Genomic DNA, 21,873 nt, shown 5'->3' with positions numbered 1-21,873 from the left:
GCTGGTAACTGGGGTGCCACTTACACACTCATAACGACCATTGGGGCTGGGTGCCCCCACGATGGTTAGTTCTGCAAAGAGAAAGCGCCCACTCTAGGGCAAATGGTATGGTTCGTGCCCTACAGGGTTAGGGATGGGAGAAAAGATGGATTCTATTCACATTTGAATGTGGATATACCCAGGTGGCGCTGTGGGTTAAACCACAGAGCCTAGAACTTGCCGATCAGAAGGTCGGCGGTTCAAATCCCTGCGACGGGGTGAGCTTCCATTGCTCGGTCCTTGCTCCTGCCAACCTAGCAGTTCGAAAGCACGTCAAAGTGCAAGTAGATAAATAGGTACCGCTCTGGTGGGAAGGTAAACAGCGGTTCTGTGCGCAGCTCTGGTTCGCCAGAAGCGGCTTAGTCATGCTGGCCACATGACCTGGAAGCTGTACGCCGGCTCCCTCGGCCTACAGAGCGAGATGAGCACACGACCCCAGAGTCGGTCACGACTGGACCTAATGGTCAGGGGTCCCTTTAAAAGGTAAAGGGTCCCTTTAAAGGTAAAGGGTCCCTTTAAAAGGTAAAGTAACCTTAATACCATGTGTGAACTGAAACACACCCACTCTTTAGAATTTCCACTTCTCCAAATTGTGCAGTTCTGTTCTCCAGCCAAGTGACATGTACGAAAATGCTTATATATTAATAATGATAATAAATAATAACTTTTTATTTATAACCCGCCCTTCCCAGCACAGAAAACTGGGCTCAGGGCATCTAACAACAAATTTAAAACACTTAATTGATGCAACAAAAAACAGCATAAAATACAGTATAAAACGTGAATAACAATAAATTCAGAATTCAAAAATCAATTTAGGGGGAAATCCATCCAATAAACATTAGATGATCACCAGGGCTAGCTGGCTAAATTAATCCTATTTGGGTCAGCGGGGAGACCAGGGGAGAATTAGCTGTGGGATCCCAGAGCGGGTAATCTTCATAAAAAGGGGAGAGGGAGGGAAGGAAGGGTAAAGTGTGAATGTAAATGCATATATTAGTGAAAATAGCATACAAAATTTATTTTATTGGGGAAAAGTGCTTTGCAGAAATGTGTATAGTAGGAGAATTTCATACTAAAATGCTGACAAACTTTCACTAGGCTTCTGGTTTTTTTTAATTGCAAACTTGTATACAAGGAGCACTAATCTGAAGAAACATGAGGAACTGAAATGGATATATTCACCGATCGCTAGGAGTGAGCTGTGGGCTAAGTCAATTTAACAGAACATCTTTCTTCTGTTTGTCTGTTGTTTTTAGAATGCAATTTCTTTTACCGGATTTTGATTCTGTATTATTGTGTCATCGTATCCTGTCCTGGGAACTTGTTGTGAAAGGTGGGCAAGAAATCGTATAACTAGCCGGGTAAATAAAACCTTCCACACAGTTGTGTGCCAATGCGCATTATCACATGGAGTCACTTGACATCCTGCTTTCATGCACAGTTCCTGGGCTGGCGCTCCATTTCTCACCAAGCCTGGCTTTTGTCAAAGAGAATGACAAAACAGCTCGTTTATCAGTCTCGTCTTCCCCACAAAGGATAATAGATTTAATTATTAGGCATTTTAGACTGCACATCCTATACACACTCACCTGGAAGCAAAACCCTTTGAATTCAATGGGGCTTACATCAGAGACTGTGATAGTGTGACCACTATGGCCATACTGGTCAGGGCAGCGGTTTACCAGCTCCATCTGGTACGCAGGCTGAGACCCTATCTGCCCGCAGACCGCCTCGCCAGAGTGGGGAATGCTCTGGTTAACTCCTGCTTGGACTACTGCAATGCGCTCTACGTGGGGCTACCTTTGAAGGTGACCTGGAAACTACAACTAATCCAGAACACGGCAGCCAGACTGGTGACTGGGAGCGGCTGCCGAGACCACATAACACCGGTCTTGAAAGACCTACATTGGCTCCCAGTACGTTTCTGAGCACATTTCAAAGTGTTGGTGCTGACCTTTAAAGCCCTAAACGGCCTCGGTCCAGTATATCTGAAGGAGTGTCTCCATTCCCATCATCCAGCCTGGACACTGAGGTCCAGCGCTGAGGGCCTTCTGGCAGTTCCCTCACTGTGAGAAGCCAAGTTGCAGGGAACCAGGCAGAGGGCCTTCTCAGTAGTGGCACCTGCCCGGTGGAACATCCTCCCAACAGATGTCAAAGAGAACAACAACTACCAGACTTTTAGAAGAAGGCAACTCTGTTTAGGGACACTTTTAATGTTTGATGTATTACAGTATTTTAATATTTTGTTGGAAGCTGCCCAGAGTGGCTGGGGAAGCCCAGCCAGATGAACGGAGTATAAATAATAAAGTATTAGTATTAGTATTAGTATTAGTATACTGGGTGCCATGTTGCAGGGGTCACCCCAACAATGCTGTAGAATGGAGCATGAGAGGCCGGGTGGGGTGCAGAATTTTAGCCTCGCACAGGACACTGCTGAAATTTGAGAGTCTAAAGTCTGCCTTTGCTTATGTCTAAATAGGCATGTGTAGGATTGTGTTAGTATAAAGTATTTGGATCCCCTTCTTCCAACTGTGTAGACATATAAGATTCTCTCTATTGGTCTTGCTGCATGATACCGTGGGACGTGACTCAGTGTGATTTTGCCAAGCACCTAGCAACAGCTCTTCTTCATCTCCATGTTGCCAATGTGCTCACTTGTAAACATGCTGCGGCGGACAGCTGAAGCGAGCGAAGCTAAACCTTCACAGTTGCCTGTTGCTATATCGCAGCGTGTCAGTCAGCAGCCCCACTGAGCAGAGTGTAATTATCATGCGGCAGGATTGCACTGGTTTGGAATCACTTGCAAGGTAAAGCCGGGAGTAAATAGCTGTCAGGGAAAAGGAATATTGCGTGCTGGCGCATGTGGAAACAGCCATGCTGAGCCTCGTGAGCATTGCTGAGTGGAAGATCATTGGGGCAATTTGATGAACTGGGTTCTGGGGCAGTCTAACTCCCTGACCAGTGCATCCTGTTCTCTTTCCTTTGCTCCCGGAATTCGCACAAAGGTGCGATAAATAGGATCCTCCTTACATAGGGTCCTGGTTGCACACAGGCCCCGGGAATAACCCCGCAGGGTTAAAATTGTTAGGGGCATAGCTAGCCCCGGCCCCCTCAGCCCAGGGATCATGCCAGGCTGTTTGGGCCAATTGCATGAGGTGGCGTGATCCCTGGGCTCAATATAGGCGGTAGCGCGATGCAGTTGCGGCACTTGCTTCACACTGCCAGACACCTGCCCTCCCTCCCTCTTATGTTAGGCTGTGTTGTGTTGGCCTTGCTTTGGATTGGGTTGCCTGTTTTGGAACAGGGGCTGGGTAGGACTTTTTCCATTTGGCAGATTGGCTTTGGCCATTTGGTTTTCGCCTACCCCTTCAGCAATTGTCTCAACTTGTAAGGTTTGGCTTTTGGAATGTGGGGGAATAAGGGGAATTTGGAATGTGGGGGAATAAGGGTATTCCGGAAAAGGAACCTGGGGGTCCTGGTTCTCGTCCGAAGTCCGTTTGAAGGGCTAGGGCCATGCCAGGACCACAGGAACCCCGGGGTGAGCTTCGGTTGGTCTTCATTGATGTTGCTCCCTCGTTTGGTGTTTACCCTTTCAGACTACCAGCCAGAGAGGCGGAGTCAGTTATAGTCTGTGCCAATGCATAAGCCAATACCGCTCATCCTTTTGTAATTAATAAAGTTGTGGCCAAAATTTGCCCAATAACTTAAACTAAAATATGTGTCTGTGTGACGTTATATATATATTTTTTTGGGGGGGGTCTTGGGGCCTTGAAGTGCAATGCTGGCAGGCATCATCCCACAGCTGAAATCTCCCATGATGTAATGAAATAGGGTCTGTCTGTTACTCATGCTGGACAGACCATTTGTTTCTAGCTCTCCCAGAAGAATGGAATGCAATCATTGCTCCTCCTTGCCTAATAACAGAAAAACAATCTCCATCTTGTTTGATATCAGAAATGGACATAGATTTGCTTCCTGTTAATAACGTTAGAAATTACGATCTGTGTCAATGCTATCATTTAAATATGTAGCTGCCATTTCATATTTCTTCTGTACAATGATGTAAAATGAGTTTAAATGGTGGCCTTTGATTTGGTAACCAATTCACAGAGGTAAGAGAGAGCCATATAGTTTGTGGTCAGAATTCAGAATACTCTGCAGAGATATTGCACACATCACAATGTAATTTAGGTGCATTTTTGTCCACCGATTACTGAAAGACTATTTTGAAGTGCAAGCATGAATATCTGAACTGGAGCTAACCTGTCTATTGAAGGACTGAGACACCTTTTCAAGGGACTTGCTCTGAAGGATGGACTATACAGCAATTTGTTACATTTCATTCATGGACAATCTGGCATTATAGACTAAGTGCCTCTGAGCATATACACAGAGTTCCTTTCTCCAAAGAGGGGAAATATAAAAAAATTCTTAGGTGGAATAAATGTGTCTTTACTATGTGCCCCCAACCCACAACTGGTTATCTCCAGAAGCAATTTTCAGCGTCTGGGCATGCGCAGAAGTGATTTCCGGAGTCGCGGAAGAGAGTCCCCGTGCCACGCTTCACCGCTTTAGTGCAGCGCGCGGGGACTCACTGAGCGGGCAGCTCGGTTCAGGGGTGGCTCATGGGCTGGTTAAGTGACCCTCACGGGACACTTCCGGCCCATGGGTCTTAGGTTGCTTACCTCTGGCATACACAGCCCAGCAAGACATGAACCCACCGGCAGCATACAATTCAATATGGCTAACTTAACCCAAGCATCTTAAAAAGCAGAGACATCACCTTGCCGACAAAGGTCCGTATAGTTAAAGCTATGGTTTTCCCAGTAGTGATGTATGGAAGTGAGAGCTGGACCATAAAGAAGGCTGATCGCCAAAGAATTGATGCTTTTGAATTATGGTGCTGGAGGAGACTCTTGAGAGTCCCATGGACTGCAAGAAGATCAAACCTCTCCATTCTTAAGGAAATCAGCCCTGAGTGCTCACTGGAAGGACAGATCATGAAGTTGAGGCTCCAGTACTTTGGCCATCTCCCTGGAAAAGACCCTGATGTTGGGAAAGATGGAGGGCACAAGGAGAAGGGGACGACAGAGGATGAGATGGTTGGATAGTGTTCTCGAAGCTACCAGCATGAGTTTGACCAAACTGCGGGAGGCAGTGGAAGACAGGAGTGCCTGGCGTGCTCTGGTCCATGGGGTCACGAAGAGTTGGACACAACTAAATGACTAAACAACAACAACAACTTAACCCAACAACCCACCGCCCTCACACAGGCACAAACAATTCCCACTGCAGCCAACCAAAGACAGTCAACCACACCCTAGACCACCCCAACCTCTCTCACCACCAGGGAGACATAACAAGCGAATAGAAAGAGATCCCACCCAAGTGACACTGACACAAAACCACCACACACACACTAAATAAAAGAACACAGTCTTTATCACCCCACCGCCTCCCCCCTTTTCTTCCCAACCCTATACTGCATATAACACCAACGTCTCACGACAAATGTAACTGATCTGTAGAAAACACAACCTGAAGAAAGAGATGAAACATGTGCTTTTGTGAACGAGGAAAATAATTTTTTTTTAAAAAAAAATGATGAGCAGCATTAGCTGACTGAGCGGCACAGTCCGTTCTGTCTTTATCTTTGAACTCTTGATATATTTTAAACTCTTGATACAGTGCCACATGTTGAGCTGAAATGTGGACTTGGGAAAATAAGAGGCAGAAAAAGGCACCTAAATGCCTGAGATTCTGTTAAAAATAAAGCCAGCATTTAGCAGGGATTTGTCAAAATCGATAGGCATAAAATCTAACCTACCTATCACCTCATGTCTGCTTTTCTTTACACAGTGCTGTTGATGTAACAGGAGGACAAATCGTTCTGATTTGGCAGCATTCCATTATATCTTATCATTTCTGTGCATTTTATTCTGCCTGCATGTATGTGTGTGTGTGTGTATCCCTCTAAAATTCTGATGAGTGCATGTGCAATTTTTAAAAAATGCCTAGCATAGAACGGTTGTTTTTTTAAAAAAGAAATGTTGAAGTTTCACCTTCTGTTCTTTTAAAGGTAAAAGGACCCCTGACCATTAGGTCCAGTCGTGACCGACTCTGGGGTTGTGGCGCTCATCTCACTTTATTGGCCGAGGGAGCCAGCGTACAGCTTCCGGATCATGTGGCCAGCATGACTAAGCCACTTCTGGTGAACCAGAGCAGCGCACAGAAACGCTGTTTACCTTCCCGCCGGAGCAGTACCCATTTATCTACTTGCACTTTTGGGCGTGCTTTCAAACTGCTAGGTTGGCAGGAGCAGGGACTGAGCAACGGGAGCTCACCCCGTCACAGGGATTTGAACCGCTGACCTTCTGATCAGCAAGTCCTAGGCTCTGTGGTTTAACCCACAGGGCCACCCGCATCCCTTCTGTCCTTTTAGCCTGACCCTAAATGGGCTTACTCAGAAGTCAGTTCAAGTGCCTTTATTCAATGGCTTTTACATGTGGCCTTACACACCTTGAATTTCTCTTTCCCCGCCCCCCCAGTAAAGCTCAGAAGAACTTTAATTTATTTAAGGTTAAAATGCGATTAAATAAAAAAAATACATGATGGTACTTTTAAAAGGTGGGAGATAGGAAGCAAAATATAAAGGGAATATTAGAGAGTGGGTTTTTATTTATTTTTTGCAGGTCATGCTTGTGGACTTCCCATAGGCATCTGGTTTAGGTACTGTGAGAAGGGAATGCATGATATATTCAGGTCTTTGGTCTGATCCACCAAGGCTTTTCAAAAGGCCATGTTCTTAGAGATGGCATCAACATTCATATTTCTAGAACTGAAAATACGAATCTATCCAGTCTGTGATATTCACCTGAAATACGAGGCTAGTATTCTGGACCGAAAAGCTGTAGTCCAGATTGAATCTTAATATAATAATAATCTAGTGGTCCTTAGTGCTGCTCTATCAATAGGTAAAGGAAGGAGAAAAGTCTCCCTCCACCTTTTGATGCCTGGTTTGTTGCTATGGGTGCATGCCAAGCACCAGGAGGTCTGAGAGACGTCACTTCCCTAAACGTAAAGGTAAAGGGACCCCTGACCATTAGGTCCAGTCGTGGCTGACTCTGGGGTTGTGGCACTCATCTCGCTTTACTGGCTGAGGGAGCCGACGTACAGCTTCCTGGTCATGTGGCCAGCTTGACTAAGCCGCTTCTGGAGAACCAGAGCAGCGCACGGAAACGCCGTTTACCTTCCTGCCAGAGTGGTACCTATTTATCTACTTGCACTTTGACGTGCTTTTGAACTGCTAGGTTGGCAGGAGCAGGGACCAAGCAACGGGAGCTCACCCCATCGCAGGGATTCGAACCGCCGACCTTCTGATCGGCAAGTCCTAGGCTCTGTGGTTTAACCCACAGCGCCACCCGCGTCCATGTCACTTCCCTAGGACTGCAGATATTGATCAGTAACACTGGGGAAATAATTTTTAATTGTGTGAAGGCAGGAACATCTAGTCTGCTCAGTGTTTTCAGTTACTAAGGAAAGTTTTCAACCTAAGTCTCCTATATCTTAATCCTTTGCCCTTTCCCGTGCAGCAAATTAAAGATCAGTGCCATCCTAGAATGTCATTCAGGTTTTTGGTGGAATCCATCATTCTACTTTTTCCTTTTTGTTAAAAGCAAAAAGCAGACTCGCCTTTGCAGAACGCCACGCATCTTTATCGAAAAGCCCACTTAGCAAACAGTGCCCACCTAGCTCATCACATCCAGAAGTTTGGTGGAATTAATTAATGCTGGAAAGCCAATTTCTAAAAGCAGGTGGGGGGACTGCAAAATGCATAAATGAATATTTTTCTACGCAGTTATTTTTGTATTTCTGAGACAGACTGTGTCATGTAATGTAGCTGTTTCCATGGCAACACTTGGTGACTCACGATGATTATGAAGCACAGCCCCAGGTAAGTGGTTCAGGTTCCAATGCTACCCTGCTCTTGGTTGTTTAAATGGATAAAGCTATTTCCATTTACCCCCCTTTTCTCCCTTTTTGACATGTGGATGGTCAGCTTGACATTTGAACTAGCATCCATAACCAGCAGGTTCATTTCATGTAATTTGCTGCTGGGCTTTTAGGTTGCAAGTGGGGGATGAATATTTGAAACATCATCCACATTAAGAGAAACAAGCAGCCCATCCTATTGTGCGTCACAACCAAATAACCAACCAACCACCACCACAACAACAACCACCAACACCATGCCCATGTTCTCCCAGTAGGGTTGTCAGATGGAGCAAACCTGGAAATTTGCTCTGCCCCTTTCCAATCACCATTAAAAAGAAGTACGGGAAGACAGAAGGAATAAGGTAGCCACAAATTCAACTGGTTGAAATTCAAGAAACCTGCACAACTATGGTCATGAATCAATCATTGGTAGTAGTAAAGGTGTGTTTAGAACTGTCCTCTAAATCAGTTTACTCCCAGAGAGATGGAAGAGACTGCACTCAGTATTCTTTTAAGGGAGGATGTGATAGGAATTAGATGAATTTGTCCTTAGGGAATACAAAATGCAACATACACACACAATGGCTGTTGAAATCTGTGAAGAATATGGGGAGGTTGCATATGTACTTGGAGTGGAGCAAGATATCGTTCTTCAGTATCCCAACACTATATTTCCAATTATCTAGCTTTTCCAAACAGCCCTCTCATTCTTCCTTGCAGAAGGCACTTTTTAGATAAAGGTCATTTATTAGATTTATTTATTTAGTACAGTGGTACCTCAGGTTACAGACTCCGCTAACCCAGAAATAGTACCTCGGGTTAAGAACTTTGCTTCAGGATGAGAACAGAAATTGTGCGGCGGCAGCGGGAGGCCCCATTAGCTAAAGTGGTGCTTCAGGTTAAGAACAGTTTCAGGTTAAGAACGGGCCTCCAGAACGAATTAAGTTCTTAACCCGAGGTACCACTGTACATTCATATTCCAGCTTTCTTCCATCGTGGAACTCAAATTAACTTAAATTCCAATGACATCATCATTATTATTATTATTATTATTATTATTATTATTATTTCATGGTTGTTTTCACAAAGGTGAACTCAAAGCAACATCTAGAAACAATATTGAAACAAGTATAAAAACAAGGTTAAAAACAACCTAAAATTTTCACCTACACACGTGTGTGTTGTGTATGTATACATTTCAATGTGCATGACAACACAAAACCTCACAGTAACTTTCTCACTTACGCAAGGTCAAGGAGGAGCATTGAATTAAAGAATGACAAACTAAAACTAAACCACCAAATCCAAACACTGGGCAGGAGTTTCTTCTGCACTGACGCTACTCATTCTCCTTTTCAACGCAGCCACAACAAAAGGCCAACCCCTTCCCTTTCACCAAATGCTCTCCTATGCCAGTAAGCAAACTGCTCACCCCTTCGTCAGATATTGCTGTGGCTGGTTATTCTGTGTTATATCATTTATTGAATGGATGCAATTTATTGAATTATGTGACAAAGACAGCTTTCATGAATAAAAATGTTCACCATTTTGGGGAAACTCTGTACACCAGTGGTTCCCAATTAGGGCTCCGGGGACCCCTGGGGATCTGCAGGACGCATCCAGGGGGTCCACGGTCCCATCCCTTGCCTCCCCCTACAACTATTTTTTGTCATTTTTGCATGGTAATATCACAAATTTTATGGTCTTTTAAAAAAACTATACTTAAATCTTTTACTTATTGGGGGCTACCCCACATTTCATTTTAAAAAAAATGCTTTGCAGAGGTAACTACCATAGAGGGCATAGCCAGGATTTTTGTTGGGGGGCAGGCTTTTGTTAGGGGGGGCAGAACCTCAGATTTATATTGATTTGTATTGATTGGTGGGCAGCTGCCCCCCCTGGCTACACCCATGCCATAGACTTATCAAAACTTTCAAAAGTAGGGGGTCCATGGCTTGGCTTTTGAAAAACAGGGGGTCCTCGGTAATTAGCTATAATTGGGAACCACTGCTGTACACAATTACTTTCTCTTTTGCATAGCAAGATTACAAGCATTCTCCGGCTTCTCTTATAAACAGCCTGTTTAACTCAAAGCAAGTTGCTTCCAGAAAGCAGACAGCTCATGTTGACGGAGTCTAATAGATTTTGTCGTAGTCATAACCCTGCTGCTAATGGACTCATTTCCGAGTCTTGTAAATGTTTCACAAGCCTTTTGTTACTGCTAAATTCTGTTAAATTGCTATTAATTGATGCTGTGCCAAAGGGTCACCTTGTAGATTCCAAAGATGCTCTGTAAACGGCAGCGAGAGTGTCCAGAAAGCAGAGGTGAAATAGACTCACATTAACATATGTCTCATGGTAGTCTAGGACACAGGGTGTGTATATTGGCTAAAGCAAGGGATTCTGACACCTGAAGTTCATGCTCACGTTCTGTCTTTGATTTTGGACACGCCTTTAATCATTTGGCTGCATGGAGCATACCCATGAAGAGCTTTGCTTTATTTTTCAGGTTGACTAACTGAGGGCATCCAGTGCCAGCAAGCCATGTAATAACTGTGCTGATATTGCCCTGATCTCATGATGGTTTGCTTGGCATTAGTCACCGTGGCTGATCAAATCAGAGGATGGGAAGATGTGCAGAGCAACAGGGTACTTTCCCCTAATCTGCTTCTAGTTTCCTAAGAACCGAAGAACCATGCATAAGTGTCTAAGGCTGCACACCTGTCACTCATGGTTCCAAGGGTTTGCCACATTCAGAAAACAGTGGACGCACTGTTTTCACATTTGGTGAAATTCCTTGCACAAATGTGTACATTAGTCAAAGTGGTGTATGAAATAATAATAATAATTTATTATTTATACCCCGCTCATCTGGCTGGGTTTCCCCAGCCACTCTGGGCGGCTTCCAACAAAATATTAAAATACAATACAGTCATACCTCATGTTACGTTTGCTTCAGGTAGTGTGTTTTCAGGTTGCGTCCCGCAGCGACCCGGAAGTAACGGAATGGGTTACTTCCGGGTTTTGCTGCTTACACATGTGCAGATGCGCAAAATGATGTCATGCGCATGTGCAGAAGTGGCAAATCGCAACCCACGCATGTGCAGACGTGGATTGCGTTCTTTTCAGGTTGCGAACGGGCCTCCAGAATGGATCCCGTTCGCAACCAGAGGTACCACTGTAGTCCGTCAAACATTAAAAGCTTCCCTAAACAGGGCTGCCTTCAAATGTCTTCTAAAAGTCTAGCAGTTGTTTTTCTCTTTGACATCTGGTGGGAGGGTGCTCCACTGGGCGGGTGCCACTACCGAGAAGGCAAAGACGAAAATTCACGCTAACATTCTGAAGAATTTTCATGAGGATTAAAAAAAATAAAAATCCACAGATTTCTGCAGAAATGCAGAGAACTTGTTTAAAGATGGGAAAACCAGAAACCAAGAGGACTGAAATTGGCAGACTCTTCCATCCCTCCTACTGAAAAAGGCTGCCTGGGAGTCAGGGTGAGATGGAAGTCAGAAGCAACACAGACTACAGAGTAGGGATTTGAGGAAGAGGCAGCGGAGGGACGCATGGCCCTTAAGAATGAAGGGACTGTGGAGAAACTGGGGCTGGTACAGATAAATACCAGCCTTCTTATACAAATAACTTTGCTGTGCAACATCTGACAAACTAATGCAGGGATCTCTAATGTAGGGATGGGGAACTTGTGGCCTTCCCAAGTTGTTGCTGGACTCCAACTCACATCAGCTCCAGCCAGCATGGCCAGTGGTCAGGGGTGGTAGGAGCAGAAGCCTAAAAGTACCTGGTTCTCCCCCCTGATCTAGTGACTACGCATTAGAGGACTGCGTTAGAGCACCGCAATAGAGTCTCATGTGCCAAACTGAAGCAGAACATGAAGTAGAATATGCACGCATCAGAATAGAAAAGTTGATTAGCTGCTCTCTACAATCCCTGGAACTTTTAAAGCATCAATTTGACTCCATTGTTAAGAGTGCCCCGAGCAGCTAAATGCTAATCAAGTTTATTTGAGATGAGAGATGCCATAATCATGTTCCTTGTCAAAGGAGAAGTGATTGGCTTTGGGTTCTTTGGATTCTCTCGTCCTTGTGTGTTGGGATTTATCCATTTTTCATGGACTTTCCTGAAGGGATTCCTTAATGCCTTTACTAACTGAGTCACTCGATCTCGTGGCAGCTATGCAGCATTTCCATCAATAATTTTAGCATGCCATCATCCCCAGGCGGTTTTCATTTATGTCAACCATGCTGCAGTTTGATTGCCCGTTGTTACCAAGGCTGATTGAATCATCCATGGAAGTCCAACATTCCTTTCTTATTTCTTAGTTCTAGTAGAAGAGCATATTCCTGCCATCTCATTTATGTCCAGATCATGTTATTGTACACAAAAGGTCCATATAGTTAAAGCTATGGTTTTCCCAGTAATGATGTATGGAAGTGAGAGCTGGACCATAAAGAAGGCTGATCGCCGAAGAATTGATGCTTTTGAATTATGGTGCTGGAGGAGACTCTTAAGAGTCCATGGACTGCAAGAAGATCAAACCTCTCCATTCTTAAGGAAATCAGCCCTGAATGCTCACTGGAAGGACAGATCCTGAAGCTGAGGCTCCAGTACTTTGCCACCTCATGAGAAGAGAAGACTCCCTGGAAAAGACCCTGATGTTGGGAAAGATGGAGGGCACAAGGAGAAGGGAACGACAGAGGACGAGATAGTTGGATAGTGTTCTCGAAGCTACCGGCATGAGTCTGACCAAACTGTGGGAGGCGGTGGAAGATAGGAGTGCCTGGCGTGCTCTGGTCCATGGGGTCACGAAGAGTCGGACATGACTAAACGACTAAACAACAACAGCATGAGGTATATCGGGGGCAACATTTCATTAGGGAGGGGAATGAACTTTTTGAGGCAGACAAGGTTCTCAGTAAGTTTTCAAGGGTCATTCTTGGACCAATTCAAAGTTAAGATGCAAATGTGAAAAAGAAGAATAGGGTAACCATGTTTGTTATGGCTCTTAATAAGTAAAGCAATTAACTAAATGGTCACCTTTCTCTTAAGCAAAGGTATTTTGGGGTTTTCCCCCCCATACCTGATACGTACACCCATTTCTGTGTTTATAATAGGTACTCCATATGCTGGACCAGTGAGTAGGCCAAAAATAAATTTGCTTCCAAGATAATAGGTATTGTTATGCTTTTATACACGATATTGGAGTGGATGTTTTTGAAATGCACCTAGTCTAAATGGAGGTCCTCTTTCATAATAAAAGAATAAAATACAGGTGTGTATGCAGGCAAAGGACTAGAAGCAGGAAGCCCTGTTATCAAATCTCCACTCAGCCATAGAATTGTAGAGTTGGAAAGGACCAGAAGGATCATCTAGTCCCATCCCCTGCAATGCAGGAATCTTTTGCCCAACATGGAGCTTGAACCCACAAGCCTGAGATTATGAGTCTCCTGCTCTACCAACTAGTACATACTCAGCTAGTACAAAGTGGGTGACCTTGACTAGTGTAGCCCACCTTGTAGGGCTGTTGTGAGGATAAAAGGGAAAACAGGGAGAACTATGTGCACCACCTTGACTTTCTTGGAGGGAATGTAAGAGGCCAAGGTAAAGGTAAAGGTAAAGGGACCCCTGACCATTAGGTCCAGTCGTGGCCGACTCTGGGGTTGCGGTGCTCATCTTACTTTATTGGCCGAGGGAGCTGGCGTACAGCTTCCGGGTCATGTGGCCAGCATGACTAAGCCGCTTCTGGCCAACTAGAGCAGCGCACGGAAATGCCGTTTACCTTCCCGCCGGAGCGGTACCTATTTATCTACTTGCACTTTGAGTTGCTTTCGAACTGCTAGGTTGGCAGGAGCAGGGACTGAGCAACGGGAGCTCACCTCGTCTCGGGGATTCGAACTGCCGACCTTCTGATCGGCAAGTCCTAGGCTCTCTGGTTCAATCCACAGGGCCACCAGCACCCTGATTTCACAGAGGCCAACCAGAGGCCAACCTGAGTGCAAGAGCACTGTCCCAACTTGCCATTTGCAGCAACAGATGTTCAAAGGCATACTGCAATGAACATAAAACATGGCTATCATGGCAGGCAGCCATTGGTAACCTTATCCTCCATGAATTTGTCTAACCCTCTTTTAAACTTAAGTTGGTGGTTTTACTTGGTATAGTGGGGGGTGAAATCCCCAAAAAGGATGTCACTTTTTCTTGTATGCCACAACATACAGCTGCGAGAATATTACTAGCGAAGAATGGGAAGAAACAAGGTTTACCAACTATCGAAGAATGGCAGATGAAGATGATGGACTATATGGAACTTGCTGAACTGACTGGGAAACTCCGAGACCAGAGAGAAGAGACGGTGGAAGAAGATTGGAAGAAATTTTAGGAATATTTGAAAAATATGTTAATATTTAAATCTTAGAATAGCTTTGGAAGTGGATATAGGCTGTAGGGTTAGAAGTAGAAGATAGTGTATTTTAAAATAGTATTATCTGTAAGTAATAAAATGTGAAGATTTTTATGGTTAATGTAAGTGTGAGGGGAAAAAAATAAAAATGGTTAGAAATTATGATATATGTAACTGCTAAAGATGAGGTAAAATGAAAATCAGATAGGGGGGATTTGGGGAAGCCCACCTAACAATGTTTAGAAAAAATAAGGACAAGACAAGAATTTGTTTGTATTGTTTGTTTTTCTGTTTGTGTTGTTTATTTGTGTTATAAAATGAATAATTTTTTTGGGGGGGGGGAAATAAACTTAAGTTGGTGGTCATTACTGCCTTTGTGGGAGTGAATATTTCTTTTGTCTGTCCTGAATTTTCCACCGTTTGGATTTGATATCCTGCTTTATCACTACCCGAAGGAGTCTCAAAGCAGCTAACGTTCTCCTTTCCCTTCCTCCCCCACAACAAACACTCTGTGAGGTGAGTGGGGCTGAGAGACTTCAGAGAATTGTGACTAGTCCAAGGTCACCTGCATGTGGAGGAGCGGGGAATCGAACCCGGTTCACCAGATTACGAGTCCACTGCTCTTAACCACTACACCACGCTGGCTTCATTGGATGTCTCTGAGTTCTAACTCTATGAAAGCAGGAGAAAAACTTTTCTCTTTTCACTTTCTCCTCACCATGCATAACTTTATATGCCTCTTACTTGCTTACATCCCTTCTTACTTGACTTTTCTCCAACCTTAAAAGTCCCAAATGTTGTAATGGCTCCTCAGAGGGGACTTGGTCCATTGCCTCAATCATGTCGGCTACCCTTTTCTGAACTCTTTCCTGCTGCCCGATATCTGTTTTGAGGTGAAACGACCAGAACAGTGCGCAGTATTTCAAGTCTGGTAGCACCACAGATTTTGAAAATGACATTATAATATTGCCTATTTCATTTTCAATTGCTTTACAAATGATCGCTAGCATTGAATTTGCCCGTTTCACAGCTGCCACACAGTGTGTCAACGTTTTCATCAAACTATCCACTGCAACACCAAAGTCTCATTCTTGGTCAGTTACTCTAACTACAGACTCCATGTGTGCATATATGTGAAATTTAGACTCCCCCCCCCCCACTCAATGTGCACTACTTTATACTTGCTTACATTGAATTGCATTTGCCATTTTACTGCCCATTCACTCCGTTTGGAGAGATCCTTTTGGAACTGTTCACAGTCCCTTTTTGTTTTAACCACCCTGAACAATTTGATATATTTGATATCATCAGCAAACCTGACCACCCATTCCTCACTGTAGACCATTTATGAATCAATCACTTTCATCTGCTCCTAAGTGACAGATTAATTATTTTGATGAGTAACAGATAGCGTCTCCACTTTTATGGTGCATTGTTCATAAGGCAAATATTCTGTGATGATAACTATCTATTACTGCAGAAAACCAGCCTTTTGGCTTTACACTCAATAGCAGTTGTGAAGAACCTATCTGCCTAGTTAGAACACAGAAACATTCAGCCCGCAGCTCTTAAATTCTACTAAAAATTGAAAAAAGTCACTATAAAATATTCTGGCTGAACTTGGCATTTCCTGCAAACTGGAAGTGAGCAGGTATCACCTGTTAAATGCCAGCTGTAGTCTAATCCAAACACATAGACTTTGCCACTCATTCCAGCGGATGACTGGCTCTGGCAGTACAATGGGGTACATGCAAAGGGATACATAGTTACTCCTCCCATTGAAGGGGGTAAAATGAGAAGCCTTTCCTTAGGGAATGCAGGTGGGGCTCTCAATTTGTGCAGCAACATACCTTCTTGGCATCATTCATTCTAAGTCTCTCCAACTGAAACAATTGGGAACACCCATAAAACAATTGGGTAGGTTTAGGGGGGAGAAGGAATGAAGAGTGCTGCTTGTTGCATAGACTCACAGAATTGTAGAGTTGGAAGGGACCACAAGGCCCACCTAGTCCAACCCCCTTGCAGTGCAAGAATCCTTTGCCCAATGTGGGGTTCCAACCCATGATCCTGAGATTAAGAGTCTCATGTTTTACCAACTGAGCTATCATTTCTACTCGCCTGTAGACCAGAAATTCACTTGAAAGCGTGGACCTCTGTACAACCGGGAAGGGCGGGGTATAAACAAAAATTAATTAATTAATTTATTATTACAAAATGCCAGAATAGTTAAAAATGATGCAGCTGGTTGACTCATGGGCCCGCTGCAAATTCCCTCTAGAGCAGCGGTGGAAAACTTTTGGGCCTCCAGGTGTTGCTGAACTACATCTCTCATGAACCCGAGCAACCATGGCCAATAGTCACATGGTCCAGCAACACCTGGAGTGCCAAAAGTTATCCACCCATGTCCTAGAATGAAATATATCAAAGCGCTGTCCCTCTGCAGATCTCTTCTGGCTCCTTCATGCAGTATCTATGGGACTTTGGGCCCAGGTGCATCTAATATTATCGACAGGTGTGCTTCAGGTGTATCCAGCAGAAAAGGCAGGCATATCCATTAAAAAATGTATGGACGCTCCAGGAATATTCAACAGCAAGGGCAGGGGCAGAGCTTTGCCTAATGGAACAGGGAAGAGTGAGCTAATTTTGTCTCGCTTGAAACTCAATTGCACCCAGCTGTGGCGGAAGTGATGCGCTTTGCATTTCTACTAGTAAAACTAATCTGCTAGCTTGGGCAGCACAAATGTTATAAGTCCTTTTAGACCAATTTAATTGCCCTGGGGTGAACACATCCTCAGATGCTACAAGGCATGTTTCTGCCACCTCAGCAAGGAGTAATGTGAAACCTTGGCATAGGACAGGCATGATATGAATCATGCTGTCCTGAAGACCTAGGAGAAATATTGCTGGTGTAAGCAACACAAATAAATCCCACAGCACTCTTAAGAGTCCCACAGTGACATTCTGAGTCCCTTCAGCTCCCAGTGAAGTTAACAGAGCACTCCCAATGCTAGGAAGTTCATGAGCATCTCTTATAACAAGGCCTTTAACTCTGCTAGGGACAGCATTATTTCACCGTGCAATTACACGCCCAGGCAAGGAGGTTAATGCAAACTCATGTCAGGCTCGACAAAGCACTGTTTACAGCATTGTGTCAGAAGGAACCGATTGCCCTGTTCAGAGATCCTGACCTTTGTCAACCAATCATAATTTTGCTCCTTAGAAAGGTTGGGATAGTTTCAAGCCCTGTCCTTTGGGAAACATAATTCTATCTAGATTGGAAAATGTTTCAGCTGTGACCATTGTTTTCTTAATGAAAGAAACATTGGGATGTACCACATGACATGTGGCGAAACATACAAGCTATAGCACTCAAACCTTAACCCTATGAGATTTTATAGCTAGAAAACTCTAGGTAGCTTTTCTCGTGAGTTAGGTAGTCTGTCTCTTCAGGTTACATACGCTTCAGGTTACAGACTCCGCTAACCCAGAAATAGTACCTCAGGTTAAGAATTTTGCTTCAGGATGAGAACAGAAATGGCATGGCAGCAGCAGGAGGCCCCATTAGCTAAAGTGGTGCTTCAGGTTAAGAACAGTTTCAGGTTAAGAATGGACCTCTGGAACTAATTAAGTACTTAACCCGAGGTACCACTGTATAACCAAAGCAACAGGCAGCTAGGACAGATTTCTGGGCAGGAACATGTAGAAGAGATGTCCATGTGCCATTTTCTGCAAGGGCTTGTGCTGTTTAGAATTAGGAACAGCCAGGGGATAGGGACCTGATGATATAGAAAGACAATAAAGATGGGGGTGGGGTGGGGGAGACTGTGAATATCTATATCTGTAACCATGACTGCTAAAAATAATATTGGATTAAATTCAGCACTGAAAAAAAATAGTAGTACAAATTGGCCCTCAAGACTTCTTTGTGCAAAGCTATTTACTCAATGCAGGAAACTAAAACATATGGAGGTAGGCAAGCAGGAGGCAGGCAGGCAGGCAGGCAAAGTAAAACACCAGAAGCCTGCTTCTTCCCCAGCTGGACTTCCTCTTCCCCATCACAGGGCCATCTAAGGCCAACTGGCCTGTGATAAGGAATCCAGGAGCAAGAGTCATGCAAAATGCCTGGGTCTGTGCCAGCTGGACTTTCCCCTCCACTCAAAAGGGGGCCATCTGATCCAACTGCCTTGTGGGAAATAACATCAGCTGTTAGCTCCTGCTCAAGCAGAGTGGGGCGGTCTTTGTTTTCAAGTGCATGCTTCTAGCTGCATCAGTTTCATATTTGTAACAAATAAGGTCAGGTAGTTAGCTACTAGGGAACACCCCAGTGGTAGCAGCCCAGATACTCTTGCTTGGTGCATATACTCTGGCTTTTGAAAAAATGGAACCAGGTGAATGCTTTTTTCCTTTCCCCATGCCTTTCTTTCCCCAGGCTTTTAAATCTTAAAACTGTTTTGTTGTTTATAAATTTGTTGTTTCTGGAGTTTTGAAATCTGTGAAATGTTTGGTGCTGCTGCTGATCTTTTATGCGATATTTAATATATTTTTTAAGGTTTTAATTTTGCATATAATTGCTTTATTGTAAGGCACCCCGATGACTTTTGTCACTGAACAGAGTATAAATACTGTAAGATGATTTGAGGACTGTAGTCATAAAGCAGCATATAAATCTACTAAATTGACAATAAATATTGCATGGCCCTCATTTCCCAGCTGCAAACAAGACACACCAATGGACATATTCTAGTAAGCTTTCAAACCCATAATCTGAGTTGTCTCTTGAATGAAGCCATCCAGACCTTCATACTTAATTCTTGTCATTGTTTTTTATTACTCAGCAGGAGTCCCTCAAGTCAGCACTGATATTCAGCAATCATCACTCAGCAGTTACTGTTCATCTTCACAAAAGACTGTCAAAACACTGCGGGGCGGGGGGTGGAATCAACAGGCTTCTGTATCTCCAGTAGCAATTCGGCTGCCAACCCTTCCTAATGAACCAAACACTGATTTAGCCCATCACTGAATAGCAGCAAGAATTTGTTACCTAAATAAGATCAGCACAGTCTTAAAGTAAAATAAAATAAATATGGCTTCTTATTATAAATATTCCCCTCCATCACTCGCATGCCAAGTTAGATCACTGCAATGAGAGCCGCAGTCGTTAGATTACAGGAAGCTACCAGTTGCATACAAAGTCCTATAAGCTCCATGCTTGCACCCCTTTTTTGCGCTTGCGCATCCTTTCAGCATTTGATTCTGAACGATCAACTGGCTACTCATTCAGCACCCCTCTTTTTATTCTATTTCACCCCAATACAATTGCAGTTTAATTCCTTATCCAAATCAAACGCTACAGAAGGAGAGAGCGGAAGAAGCGTAGAAATACCATTTTAAAAGCCTAGGCACAGGTCGCTGTCCGCGGTGCTGAAACCAGTTCGTGACCTGCGGCGGTCGGCAGGTGGCGCCGTTCCACATTTGGAAAAGGTGAGGCGAACGAGGTGGCAGCAGCCAAAGTCTTCCCCAAACTGATTTCTCCAGCACACCTCAGAACAGAACGCCACGACATTAAACTCGACAAACGGCCAATCTCTCCTGAATAGCCCTCTGCAATCTCAGAGAGCGCCTTGCGTCCCCTCCGCCCAATGCTATTTATTCCAAGAGAGTACTCACCATGTTGACTTCCGAGACCATATCTATACTGGCAATCTCTATTCTCATGCCAACGTCAACGGGAGAGCCTGGAAACGGAAACAGGTGTTTGTTTTTAATGGCCAGCTGTCAAAAGGGTTGGAAGGTCAGGACTTCTGAGCCTCAAGTGCGTCCTGTACCTGTTCACGTGCTTAAACGTTGGTGTGCTCTTTTTCATGTCTGAAGAAGAGCTCTGTGAAATCTGAAAGCCTACCACCAGACCCCAGCAAAATCCTTTTATATAAGGACATCGATTTACTGAATCAATTTAGAGCCCACACGTTTGGAGCATGTCTATAGATGTCCGAATGTGTATATGAGGGGAGGGGAGGGAAGAGAAAAGAGAACGTGCCCATTTTGAGAGAAAGGAATTGGTTACCAAAGGGACCCCTTTCCCAGCTGATTAGAATTCTAAGCGGCCCTTGCCTCTGACCCTGCAGGGACCGGCACGCAGCCTGGTGATTTCCCCTTGTAAACAAATCCGAGGAGACTCACCTCCGAAGTCTGGCCTCAGGCGAATGTCGTATCCTTTGAGTAATTTGTCCACGGTCTCTTTCACGTAGGACATGTTGCTGGGCTCATTCAGGCTGAGGGAGAGGAAAAGGATTCAGAGCGAGCGCTTGAACGCACACACACAGGCACCGACACAGCCACAAGCAGGATCCCGACCAGCCTCCCAGCAGAGGAAGAAATCCACGGAGCTGAGCTCCCCGGAAGATGAGGTCCATCATTCAGCCCATCACATACACACAGACACACAGACGCACACACACGTCCTCTCGCGCCCAAGCGCCAATCTCACCTCTTGGCATAGCAGACCATGGCTATCATCGCAGGGAAGAGCAGAATCCCCACGCGCTCCCGCGGCCGAGCTGCCCACATTCCTTCCTCCGGGTGGAGAGTTGCTGCCTCTTTCTCCCCCTTCCCTCTCCCCACCCCCTCCCGCGAAGATTCAAGGGATGTAACTTTCAATCCACAGGCAGAGCTGTGATGCTGGAGAGAGCGGCGCATGCGCCGAGCTGGCCCAGTCTCCGAAGGCACCTTTGCGCCTTGCCAGCAATGTCCGGCCAAGCGAGCAACAGCTGCGGCGGCGGGACCTTGGGGAGTTCCCTCGTCCTGCGCCCTGGGCGCACCCAGCGCTTTCCCCGCCTGTCTGGGCAGGGTGGTCCGGCTGGTTCCAAAGGGGAAAGCGAGCTCCCTACGGAGCGCCTCGGCTGCTAGAGGTCGCCGATTTCCGAAAAGCCACGGGGGCAAGGGCGGGGGGGAAGTTGTCCAATGGCAGCAGCCGCCCCCTCCCCAACCTTAACCCGCAGCCTCCTCCTTCCACATGCCATCATCGCCTCCCCTGCGCGCCCTCCAGGACCTCTCTTCCCGTAGCAAAGGGATGCCCAAGGAGGCAGGCACTTTGAACCGGCAGCGTTCAGGTGTGACCGTGAAAGGAGGATAAGAACATAGCAGACGCCACCCATTCACCCAGCGGAGAATCTAGCCTAGGACTGGCGGGAGGTGGGGCGCGTGGCAAAGGTCTTTAGCTGCAGAGCCAGACCTTACTGTCAAAGCCAAGTCTAGTGGCAACGAGTAGGACTAACAGCATGACGCTCCCGCTTTTGTGTGGGGTTGTGTGCGCGCGCTTGCTTGCTTAGAGAAGCTCCAAATGAACTGTTTTTGGGTTTTTTCTTGCTCCAAGGGCTCTTGGTGGTTTCGTTTCCAGGGGAAGGATGAAGGGATGGAAC

At 45.1% G+C, this 21,873-nt stretch overlaps 1 protein-coding gene across 1 annotated transcript in view; it reads right to left on the bottom strand.

Moving 5' to 3' along the window:
• Window positions 1-21,340, bottom strand: part of GABRB1 (gamma-aminobutyric acid type A receptor subunit beta1) — a 92,038-nt gene extending 70,698 nt beyond the window's left edge. Inside the window, exons 1-3 of the mRNA XM_053403577.1 lie at window positions 20,943-21,340; window positions 20,636-20,727; window positions 20,123-20,190 (exon numbers count right to left, since the gene is read on the bottom strand). Of these exons, the coding sequence (XP_053259552.1) occupies window positions 20,123-20,190; window positions 20,636-20,727; window positions 20,943-21,151 (369 nt within the window). The 5' untranslated portion in view covers window positions 21,152-21,340. The remainder of the gene's footprint in view (window positions 1-20,122; window positions 20,191-20,635; window positions 20,728-20,942) is intronic.
• Between the last annotated feature and the right edge of the window lie 533 nt (window positions 21,341-21,873).

Source organism: Podarcis raffonei, chromosome 9, assembly GCF_027172205.1.
Source record: "Podarcis raffonei isolate rPodRaf1 chromosome 9, rPodRaf1.pri, whole genome shotgun sequence".
Classification (NCBI taxonomy): domain Eukaryota; kingdom Metazoa; phylum Chordata; class Lepidosauria; order Squamata; family Lacertidae; genus Podarcis; species Podarcis raffonei.
Note: the sequence above shows the minus strand (reverse complement) of the source record. Positions and strands in the feature narration are given on the sequence as shown.